The 12,249-nt window shown below is 39.0% G+C and overlaps 1 protein-coding gene across 1 annotated transcript; it reads right to left on the bottom strand.

Moving 5' to 3' along the window:
* Positions 1-5,538: 5,538 nt before the first annotated feature.
* Positions 5,539-6,977, bottom strand: LOC142289070 (uncharacterized). Its single transcript, XM_075333570.1, has 4 exons — positions 6,927-6,977; positions 6,639-6,780; positions 6,394-6,544; positions 5,539-6,259 (listed from the first exon to the last, which is right to left on the bottom strand). Exons 1-4 carry the CDS (start codon positions 6,975-6,977, stop codon positions 5,539-5,541), a joined length of 1,065 nt encoding a protein of 354 aa, XP_075189685.1.
* Positions 6,978-12,249: the final 5,272 nt, after the last annotated feature.

Raw genomic sequence — 12,249 nt, 5'->3', positions numbered from 1 at the left:
CTTCCTCTCTCTGCCCGAGAGGATTGTGGGGGCGGGAAATTCATCGGCTCTGAGGTGTCATGGCCATTCTGCTGCTGTGGATGCAGCTAGAGCCTGCACCGTCCATGAGAGATGCAGGCTGTGATAGAAGGACGCGTGGGATGTCAGCTGTGAGAGTAAGGTCACTCAGCAGGGCAGGGGGAGGGGGGGGTAGAGGGGACTACAGTGCTCTCCAAGTAACTCCAAAACAGAGCTATAAGTAATGGGGAATAACTGTATATAGATGTACATGAAAGGTGGAGACAGGGACATTTTATTGCAAGTGGTGTATATTTTGTTCCTGGAGTTTGGGGGGGGGTCATTTTACTGCAAGAGGTGAAGTGTGTATGAACGACCTACATAGGAGCTACATTGCAGTAAAGTCACTGACACCCATCATTGTTTAAAGCTACATACACCTCCTTAATTACACTATTCCCTTTTCATATAATCAGAATTTAAGTCCCTTCCCTAGATTATAATCATATAATAATGCCCCCTCCCCCACTGGAGTATAATCATATAATAATGCCCCCTCCCCCACTGGAGTATAATCATATAATAATGCCCCCTCCCCCACTGGAGTATAATCATATAATAATGCCCCCTCCCCCACTGGAGTATAATCATATAATAATGCCCCCTCCCCCACTGGAGTATAATCATATAATAATGCCCCCTCCCCCACTGGAGTATAATCATATAATAATGCCCCCTCCCCCACTGGAGTATAATCATATAATAATGCCCCCTCCCCCACTGGAGTATAATCATATAATAATGCCCCCTCCCCCACTGGAGTATAATCATATAATAATGCCCCCTCCCCCACTGGAGTATAATCATATAATAATGCCCCCTCCCCCACTGGAGTATAATCTTATAATAATGTCCCCTCCCACACTGGAGTATAATTATACAATAACACCCTCCCCACACTAATATATAATCATAGCATAATGCCCCCACAGAGATTATAATCATATAATAATGCCCCCTCCCCCACTGGAGTATAATCATAGGATATCACTCCCCTCACCTGTAGATCAATCATAAAATAATGCCCCCCCTTCCCCTGGAATATAATAGAGTAAAACACCTCACTAATGGAGTATAATCATAAAATAACGCCCCCTCCCTAGAGTGGAGTATAATCATAGAATAATATCCCCCATCCCTTTGACTATAATCATTATCCCCTTTTTGAGTATATTCATACACTACCTTATTGTGATATAACCGCCTCCTGGAGTATAATTACACACACCCCTTGCAGTAAAATGATGCCTCCCCCAGAGTTTAATGTGTTCTTTCCATGTACATGTGCCAGACGTATTGCTGAGTGCCATTCACTGACAGCTATCAGTTTTGTTATTCATATTGACTTCATAAAATCTTGTCATAGTATTATAGTACTCAAAATGTAACTCCTTCACCCCGATTTTCCGTTTTTTTTGTTTGGTTTTTTTTCTCCCCTTCTTCTGAGAGCCGTGACTTTTTTTATTTTTCCCTCAATCTTGCCATATAAGGGCTTATTTTTTGCGTGACAAATTGTACTTTTGAGTGAAATCATCAGTTTTACCATATATTGTACTAGGAAACAGGGAAAAAAATCCAAGTGCGATAAAATTGCAAAAAAAGTGCAATTGCACGATTGTTTTTGGGTTATTTTATTCACCATGTTCACTATATTATAAAACTACCATGTCAGTATGATGCCGAGTTCATAGATACCAAACAGGTATACTCTTACTTTTATCTAAGGGGTTAAAAAAATATTCAGAAGTTTGTTAAAAAAAGAATTGTGCTTTTGGTGCCATTTTTTGAAACCCGTAGTGTTCTAATTTTTTGGGATGTGAGGCTCAGTGACTACTAATATTTTTGCGTCTTGAGCTGGTGTTTTCAATTATACAATTTTTATGAAGTTGCTACTTTTTGATCGCCCGTTATTGGATCTTTTTAAAAAATTTTGTGGCTGCCCAAAAACGTAATTTTGGCATTTGGATTTTTTTCTCGCTACACCACTTACCGATCTGATTAATTGATTTTATATTTTTATTGATCGGGCACTTCTGAACTCTGAGATATCAAATATGTGTATATTTTTTTAACTGTTTTATTTTCAGTGGGGCGAATGAGGCATGATTTGAACTTTTTATTTATTTTTTTACATTTTGTATTTATTTTACTAGTTCCCTTGAGAGCTATAAGGATCAGCAGTCTTATCACTTGTGCATCCCTGTTGATCAGAGCTGTACAGCTCTGATTAGCAGAAATACAGCATTCCTGTGTGAGTCGGCGCTCTATCGACTGTGACAGAAAATATGTCATGATAGCAACAGGGGTCATTTGGGTATGTGCGCACGTTGCTTTTTACCTGCTTTTTTGCTTTTTCTTCTGCGCTGTTTAATGCCAAAATGGATGTGTTCTTCTATTCAAGCAAAGTCTATGGGAATTTGGGTTTCTTGTTCACACTATGTTGTTCAAAATGCTGCCTTTTTGTGGCAGAACTTTGGTCAAAAACTCAGCTTTGCAGTGCAAAACCCAAATGGCAAAAACAATTGACATGTTGCTTCTTTGAAAAGCTGAGTTTTTGACCAAAGTTCTGCCACAAAAAGGCAGCATTTTGAACAACATAGTGTGAACAAGAAACCCAAATTCCCATAGACTTTGCTTGAATAGAAGAACACATCCATTTTGGCATTAAACAGCGCAGAAGAAAAAGCAGCAAAAAAGCAGGTAAAAAGCAGGTAAAAAGCAACGTGCGCACATACCCTTACATGGCCTGCCGCTACCATAGCAACCATCGACTTCCCGTGATCGTGTCAAGGGGTCACCGATAGCGGCAGGAAACAGCGCGATCCTCGATCTTTCTGTGTGTAAGTGGACAGCTGTGAGTTATCCTGGACTGTATCTGTATTGTAGTACTGTAAATCTGAATGTGGCAGAACAGGATAAGACACATGCTCATTGGATTTATATCTAAATGCTACAGTTCGCGCTCTACTGTTATGGCTAAAAATGTTAACGTTTATGGGGCCCCCACCAGATTTTCTGCCCAGGGGCCCCCACCAACCTTAATCCGGCCCTGGAGATGAGTATAAGGATTTTGTTTTTTTTAATATTTTGATGGCCATTAACGGTTCAGAAAAATGGCAACCAACTCCATAATTTTACTGATTCCACGTGTAACCAAATTAAAAAAAATCTGCATTTTGACAAATGAAGATATTTCTAGAATTCATTTCCACTTAAATGAATTCCCTTGTCTCTAAAATATCCCCTTATGTCATTGGCTTCCTCTCAACTTTCATGTTGCCAGAGTCAAGGGAGCCTAAGGCTATGTGCGCACTTTGCGTCGTCCTACTTGCGTTTCAAAACGTAAGTTTTAGAACAATAATGTTTTTGCCTTTTTGGCTTTTTGCCACAACATGCATCCTAAACGCATCAGTTTGCCTAACGTTTCCGAAGCTCAGAACTTACGTTTACCAAGCGTTTATATATGTACTATCCTGCGTTTCCGAACCTAAAATCTTGCTGCGTTTGTCACATCTTAACTATTGGCAATAAAGTTGATTGTTGTTTTGGGTCTATTTAGAATAAAAAAAAGCCAAAATAGAGATCTACTGATGTCATTTCCGACTTTGATCATAAAGTCTGCTTCTCTGCTATTTTACTTCGTTTGGAATATGCCAAATACTTTACAGAATTTTCGTTTAAGGAGGTCGCAAAGGCATCGCTTATTACTAATTTTGATGCTATTAAATCGTAGACGAAGCCTACAGGTATTTGTTTTAATTTATTAAAATAATTTTTACCTAAATTCTAAAATATAACCCATAATATATTTATTTTAGTACCAACAGCAGCAGACGACAAGAGGAATGTGGGTACATCCCCTGTTACAGGATCGTGATGTCAAAGGGCATTTTGCTCTCTTATATGCGGATTTACGAAAGTATATTTTCTTTTTTTTTTTTATTTTTTTTAATATTTTTTTTTTTTTTTACTCTTAAATTTTTAACATAATTAGAACAGTAAAATTAATTAATATTTCATATACCTTATTATACTCAGATTTGATGACAAATTCATAGCATTTTGCCGGCTCCCTCAACAAGGTTTTGATGAATTACTGACATTATTAAGACCGAAAATTACCCACGCTGACACATATATGCGTCAAGCAATATCTGCAGAACAGAGACTTCTTGTTACTTTGAGGTATATATTTTTGCTAAAAATTTGATTTGATAACAATATTAAATCACATATTTATCTCGCAAAAAATAAAATATTATTATTTGACATTACAGATTCCTGGCTACAGGTGAAAATTTCTCTTCACTACATTTACAATTCCGACTTGGCAAAAGCACAATTTCTGGAATAATTAAAGAAACATGTCAAGCAATATGGGAAACCCTACAACCTATTGTAATGCCTACCCCTACAGAAGAAAGTTTAATCCAGATTGCTGATGATTTTTCTAATATAGCAAATTTTCCAAATTGTATTGGAGCAATTGATGGCAAGCACATCAGAATCCAGCAGCCTCCACGTTCTGGCTCTAATTTTTTTAATTATAAAAAATTTTTTTCGATAAATTTAATGGCAGTTGCTGATTCAAAATATAATTTTATAGCAATTGATGTGGGTGCCCATGGAAGTACAGGTGATTCACGTGTACTGCGAAATTCGCAAATCGGAATACAATTAATTTATAACTCTGAAATCATACCTGCCCCTGCACCAATACCAGGCTCAGAAATTACTTTCCCTTATGTTTTTGTGGCAGATGAAGCTTTTCCACTTTTACCAAATCTCCTACGTCCATTTCCAAGACGAGGATTAGATGTTCCCCGCCGCATATTCAATTACAGATTGAGCCGGGCAAGGAGATATGTAGAATGCACATTTGGAATAATGAGTAGCCAATGGCGAATTCTACATACCCCAATACAATTAAATGTATCAACAGTTGATTTTGTTATTAAAAGTTGTTGTGTTCTACATAATTTTTTGCGAAAATACAGATTTGAATTTAACGAGGAAGAAATACCATTAAACTTTCATCCTTGTCCTTCAATATCTGGTCGATTAAATAATTTAGGAGTATCAGTGAGAGATCAATTCACAGATTATTTCATGAGTGATGTTGGTGCCTTAACTTGGCAATACCGTGCAGTTGGTGCTGACCCGCAAAATAACAATTAAATGTTTCAAAAGTTTTTTTGTTTAAAGGGATGAGATTTATTTTTTCAATATCATCAAACAAATGCACGAAAAAGCAAAGCCAACAAAGAGTATACTTTTTTTACATTGTTGTATTAATAATAAGTATGGTTTATGTATTTTTGTTTGCAAAATACTAAACCAAAATCATCCTATCTTTAATTCAAATGAAAATGCTTTAACATCATAATTAAATTTACATTTTGCACATGCATTTTTTTTTTTTTAATTTTTGTTTTGAGAAAAAAACCATTCTGCAAAAAAATAAAAACAAAAATGACTAAATCATGGCTGTGAAAATAATTCATTTGTGTAAAAACCAGACATTTGTTCGTTTGGTCTATTTCTCACAATATTAGTTGTGTGATAATTCTCACTAATAGATTGAGAATATTCTTTGCTTTGTTTCATAGGGTTATAAGGTTGTATATTTTGGGCAGAATATGTATCCGGACATTCAGAATACAAACCAACTCTTTGTTTGTTTGTTTGGAAATGTGGTTGTGACTGAGTTAGAACTAATGGGTTGTTTTTCTGTTCAAATGTTTTTTCACAAAGATGAACTATTTCACCACCTGTTGGAAATTTACCTTCATCCTCAAAACAGGCCAATAAACCACAGATAGCAGTCATACATGCAGAGGTTTTTTTTTTTTCAGGTAATTTTCTTAAACGAAAAGCGACACTAATGGCAAAATTGTCAAACTCATCATCTTGGGTTGCTGATTTTAATATTTCAATAGTTTGATTTGTTAATTGATCTTGGTTTATTTCTTTATTGCTTGGAATAATTTTTTTTTTTCCTTTTGCTTTCTGATAACTCACAGGTTGGGGATCTTGATTTGTATTGGAAACAGATGGTTCCAATGATCTGGTTTCAACATCAGACTCCAGATGTGTTTGTTCGGTATTAATTTCTTCCTCAATGGCTGGTTGTATTTGTGCAGGATTGATATTATCTTGTGATCTATCCATGTTCTTTTTCGGAGCGATATTTCCGTCGGTCCTTTATTTTGTATTAACAAAAAAAAATAATATTTTTTTTAAATTAGTGCATTTTACTAAAAAATGTATTTTCTAAATTTTTGTTTTTGTTCTTCATTTAATATATATAAAATTTTGAAAAAAATTAACACTTACGGTCTTAAAACGCGGCCAGAACTTAAGAATTTCAAATCATTATAATAAATAAAATTTGGTTTAACTGGCGAGGATCCACTTTTACCAGGTTCAAATCTGATTTTATTGAATCTGTCACGGACTGATCTCCATCGCTTCCGTACATCATTTTCTATGTATTTAAAGAAAATTTAATTTAAAACTTTTTTGCTAAAATGTAACATATTTAATGAAGATTAGGATTCAAATTGCAATTAAACACATACCAATCTTAGTTTGGAGGCTTTTATTTGCCTCATGCCATTGGGGATATAATTCTTGACAGATCAATAACCAGCTTTCGTCACGTTTGTTTTTTTGCATGTACTCAGGCGACGTGGGATCCCATAAACATGGCATTGATTCAACCTTAAGTTAGCGAAAAAATTTAAAAATAAATATAATAGTATTCTATTTGATATTTTAAAAATAAATATAATATCGTGTATATTAACAAAATCTTCCAATTTTAGGAGATTACACATTTAATATCATAAATAAATAAAACAACTTACCAGACTAATAAGTTTGGAGACATCCAATCTCAAGCGCTTATACCAAGTCATGTTGTATATTATAGTCTGCTTTGATGGAGCAACCACACAATGTTTCTGATCTGTGCAGCAAACTTGTTTGCACATGGATCAATTTATTGTTAAGCGGATGTGACGCAAAATTAACTATTTGGGTGGTCATTGGTGAATTTACATAGTTGTGTTCATGATTTTCAAAACGCAATTCATATGACTATGAAACGCATATGAGACGGATGAAATTTTGACAAAAGTTCATTTAGTACGTTTCTCATTGACTTCAATGTGATGAAAACGTAACTAAAAAGGCAAAAACAATTGACAGGGTCCTTTTCTGAACGCATGGTTTTTGACCAAACTTATGCAAATTTTGACATGCGTTTGTAAACGCAAAGTGTGTACAAGAATTCAAGATTTCTCATTGACTTTAATGGAAAATCAAAACGCATGCATTTGGGCACAAAAACGCTGCAGTTCAAAACTGACTCTAAAAGCAGCGGAAACGCAGGTGAAAACGCAAAGTGTGAACATAGCCTAACAGTGACCTGCATTTGGTACTACTGCTGAGACAGTTGTTGCCAGTAATGCTGGCAGCTCCCATATTTATTGCAGTGGTATGCTTTTTTTTCTGTCAATTTACCACTTTCGTTGCCATTGTCGCTTCATAATGTAACATACATTTTGGACAGAAGTATAAAATATATACATCCTTTACAAATGTTTTGTACCACACTCTACAATGGAAATATATGGAATTAAATGTTAAGTAGGGTACACATGGTGAAGGCTACTACAACAGTAGTCTGCCCATAATATCATGTATGTACTTCCAATTTGACAATGTAAACAGATGTGCCAAATAGATAGATGTTTTGCTATGTTTCAGTGCGCTTTGATGCATTTTTAGCATTCATTTTTTCCAAGCATTTTTCATGCATTTGAGGTGGAAATACACTGCAAAATAAAAACAGCAAGAATTGAGATGCGACAGATTTGTTTCTGTACCAAATCTGCAAGGGAAAGAAAAGCAACATGTGCATAAAACTTCAGAATTCTCATTGAATTTGCTGGCATAAAAATTTGCATGCAGTTTTGTGACAAAAGTGCAAAAATGCATGCCAAAAATGCATTGCGTTTTTGATGCATTTTTCTGCCAGGAGATGCAGATTTAATGCAGGAATTTTTGCAACCAAATAATCAACGTGTGCACAGAGCCTAATCCGGCATTGAGTTCAATGACTTCAATTGAGAGTTCACTAAGTTTAATGAATTCACCTTAGGTGAGTTCAACTTATATCACAGCTAGAATACTGTGAAAACCACTAGCTGTGACCTCAGGTGAACTCACTGACATCACTGCTGTCACAACTTCGGCTCTGTCAGTGTGTTCCGCAGGCCCTAGTGATTGTCATGTTTTTTAATGTGGCCATGCACTGTGACCTCAGGATGTAGCAGAGCCGGAATTGTCATGGGGCATTGTGGTATGGATTGCATCAGACCTGAAGGGGTGTTTTGGGAGTTAATAAATTGAAGAAAGAGGGGTTTTGTAAACAAAGGGGTTTTTTTCTGTGTTTTGTGTTTATTTCTTTATACTTACACAATTAGTACTAGAAGGGGTCTCATAAACCCCTACCCATTACTAATCCATGGCTTTGGGTCAACTGTGATTTTTGTTTTTTTTGCAAATCACAGCTGTCATTAATAGAGATGAGCGAACCGGTCGTGGTTCAGCTCGAGTTCGGTTCGTCGAACGGAAGTCTCGTTCGAGTTCAGTTCGGCGAACGTTCCGAACCGAACTCGAACCGCATAGGAAAGAATAGCAGGCAATCACAAACACATAAAAACACCTAGAAAACACCCTCAAAGGTGTCCAAAAGGTGACAAACAACTCACAACACAACACAAACACATGGGAAACTGACAAGGACATATACTCATGCGAAAACAAAAGAGCTGGACAAGGAAAAAGAGGAGATACAGATATATGAGTATATGCAAGGAAACATCGATGCCATTACTGTCCAACTTGAGCCCTGCTCATTTTAGGCTTCCAATCTGGATAAATTGCCTGAGCTTGCCACGTATGCCTTGGGGATCTTGTCGTGTCCTGCAGCCAGCGTTCTCTCAGAACCTGTCTTCAGTGCTGCTGGGGGTCTGCTGGCAGATAAGAACACGCGTCTGTCCACTGACAATGTGGACATGGCTCTCAGAGGACTCTTCTTCCCCTGGCTCATCCAGGGTAGGTGAAAGGCACGCGTATTTTTGAGACTGCTTCATGCAAAGCATCTTTTTCATCTTGAAAATGGGGGTCAACTGATGCCAGTCAAGGGGGGTGTGTGTGGCCCAATTAGTGGAAACGAGGGAGACTGTGGTTGGAGTCCCCTCGCTTTTGAAAAAAGAACCAAGATGAACAAGTCATGGCTCTCAGAGGACTTTTCTTCCCCTGGCTCATCCAGGGGAGGTGAAAGGCACGCGTATTTTTGAGAGTGCTTCATGCAAAGCATCTTTTTCATCTTAAAAATGGGGGTCAACTGATGCCAGTCAAATGGGGTGTGTGTGGCCCAATTACTGGAAACGAGGGAGACTGTGGTTGGAGTCCCCTCGCTTTTGAAAAAAGAACCAAGACGAACAAGTCATGGCTCTCAGAGGACTTTTCTTCCCCTGGCTCATCCAAGGGAGGTGAAAGGCACGCGTATTTTTGAGAGTGCTTCATGCAAAGCATCTTTTTCATCTTGAAAATGGGGGTCAACTGATGCCAGTCAAGTGGGGTGTGTGTGGCCCAATTAGTGGAAACGAGGGAGACTGTGGATGGAGTCCCCTTGCTGTGTTTTACATGCTTTTAGAAGGGCATGACATGGCTTAGAGCTTGACTTTCAGCATCTGCAAACTGTTGGCTACCAAAATGCTTCCTTTCCAACCTTTTTAACCGAGGATTTTCGAGACCTTATGCACATTGCAGTGCCCCAAGAGCCGATGCCCAGGCGCTACTCCTTCTCCAACAAAGGTGTGCACGCGCTACACCAGCATGTCGCACCAAACATCACCGCTTCTTTGAGAAACTGTGTGACAGGGTGCATTTCACCACAGATACTTGGCCCAGTAAGCATGCACAGGGGCGTTACATGTCGCTGACTGGGCAATGGCTAACTATGTGGAGAGATGGAGAAGGGTCTGCTGTACAAGTCTTGCTGTCCCCACGAGTTGTATCAATCCTTCCTCTGTATGTAGAAGTTAATGGGTGCGGTCCTTCAACGTGACAATGTGACACACGTGCCTTGTGTGGCTCACGTGTTGAATCTTATTCTCCAGCAAGCACCAAATGTGCACTACAGCACTAAACATTCCAAACTGTACTTATTATAAAAAAATTTTTGAGATTTTTGGCAAAAAATTGCAATTTCTTGAGCTGCTTCGCCACGTCATGGCAAATCTCATTTGAAGCAGTCCTACACTAAAATATTTTTATAAAATGTGCCATACGGCCTCACATATGAATAGTAGAACTGCTCTTAGCAGCACTCACCTGGTCTATTTCAATCCCGTACCCATGACTGAGTCATGGCTGTGGGCGGGACAGGTCCAAGCAAATGCTGCATGAAGTAAATAGCCTGTGGACAAAGCCTGATGACTTAATGTGAACAGTCATCAACCGCCAAAATCCAGACAGATGGAATACATCCCAAATTGTGGTGCATAGCAAGGTGGAGGTCAACCACCGACCAATTCAATGAAGAAAAAACAAAAAGCCAGCACCAAATGTGCACTACAGCACTAAACATTCCAAACTGTACTTATTATAAAAAATTTTTTGAGATTTTTGGCAAAAAATTGCAATTTCTTGAGCTGCTTCGCCACGTCACGGCAAATCTCATTTGAAGCAGTCCTACACTAAAATATTTTTATAAAATGTGCCATACGGCCTCACATATGAATAGTAGAACTGCTCTTAGCAGCACTCACCTGGTCTATTTCAATCCCGTACCCATGACTGAGTCATGGCTGTGGGCGGGACAGGTCCAAGCAAATGCTGCATGAAGTAAATAGCCTGTGGACAAAGCCTGATGACTTAATGTGAACAGTCATCAACCGCCAAAATCCAGACAGATGGAATACATCCCAAATTGGGGTGCATAGCAAGGTGGAGGTCAACCACCGACCAATTCAATGAAGAAAAAACAAAAAGCCAGCACTAAATGTGCAATTCAGCACTAAAAATTCCAAACTGTACTTATTATAAAAATTTTGAGATTTTTGGCAAAAAATTAGTATGCATTAGGTAGCTGGTGATGTCGCCAGCACACTTTCAGACACAGCTGCTCCATCCTCTCCTGCCGGCTGGAGGTGGCTCGGACCTTGTCAGCGTATTTTTGAGAGTGCTTCATGCAAAGCATCTTTTTCATCTTGAAAATGGGGGTCAACTGATGCCAGTCAAGGGGGGTGTGTGTGGCCCAATTAGTGGAAACGAGGGAGACTGTGGTTGGAGTCCCCTCGCTTTTGAAAAAAGAACCAAGATGAACAAGTCATGGCTCTCAGAGGACTTTTCTTCCCCTGGCTCATCCAGGGGAGGTGAAAGGCACGCGTATTTTTGAGAGTGCTTCATGCAAAGCATCTTTTTCATCTTAAAAATGGGGGTCAACTGATGCCAGTCAAATGGGGTGTGTGTGGCCCAATTACTGGAAACGAGGGAGACTGTGGTTGGAGTCCCCTCGCTTTTGAAAAAAGAACCAAGACGAACAAGTCATGGCTCTCAGAGGACTTTTCTTCCCCTGGCTCATCCAAGGGAGGTGAAAGGCACGCGTATTTTTGAGAGTGCTTCATGCAAAGCATCTTTTTCATCTTGAAAATGGGGGTCAACTGATGCCAGTCAAGTGGGGTGTGTGTGGCCCAATTAGTGGAAACGAGGGAGACTGTGGATGGAGTCCCCTTGCTGTGTTTTACATGCTTTTAGAAGGGCATGACATGGCTTAGAGCTTGACTTTCAGCATCTGCAAACTGTTGGCTACCAAAATGCTTCCTTTCCAACCTTTTTAACCGAGGATTTTCGAGACCTTATGCACATCGCAGTGCCCCAAGAGCCGATGCCCAGGCGCTACTCCTTCTCCAACAAAGGTGTGCACGCGCTACACCAGCATGTCGCACCAAACATCACCGCTTCTTTGAGAAACTGTGTGACAGGGTGCATTTCACCACAGATACTTGGCCCAGTAAGCATGCACAGGGGCGTTACATGTCGCTGACTGGGCAATGGCTAACTATGTGGAGAGATGGAGAAGGGTCTGCTGTACAAGTCTTGCTGTCCCCACGA

Source organism: Anomaloglossus baeobatrachus, chromosome 2, assembly GCF_048569485.1.
Source record: "Anomaloglossus baeobatrachus isolate aAnoBae1 chromosome 2, aAnoBae1.hap1, whole genome shotgun sequence".
Taxonomy (NCBI): domain Eukaryota; kingdom Metazoa; phylum Chordata; class Amphibia; order Anura; family Aromobatidae; genus Anomaloglossus; species Anomaloglossus baeobatrachus.
The sequence above is the reverse complement of the archived record's forward strand: the minus strand, read 5'-3'. Positions and strand labels throughout refer to the sequence as shown.

Coding starts and splice junctions, on each gene's coding strand:
- LOC142289070 (XM_075333570.1), bottom strand. CDS start 6,977: ATGACTTGGTATAAGCGCTTGAGATTGGATGTCTCCAAACTTATTAGT. Junction 6,781..6,926: donor TCTCCAAACTTATTAGTCTG/GTAAGTTGTTTT, acceptor CGCTAACTTAAG/GTTGAATCAATGCCATGTTT. Junction 6,260..6,393: donor TCTGGCCGCGTTTTAAGACC/GTAAGTGTTAAT, acceptor TACAAAATAAAG/GACCGACGGAAATATCGCTC.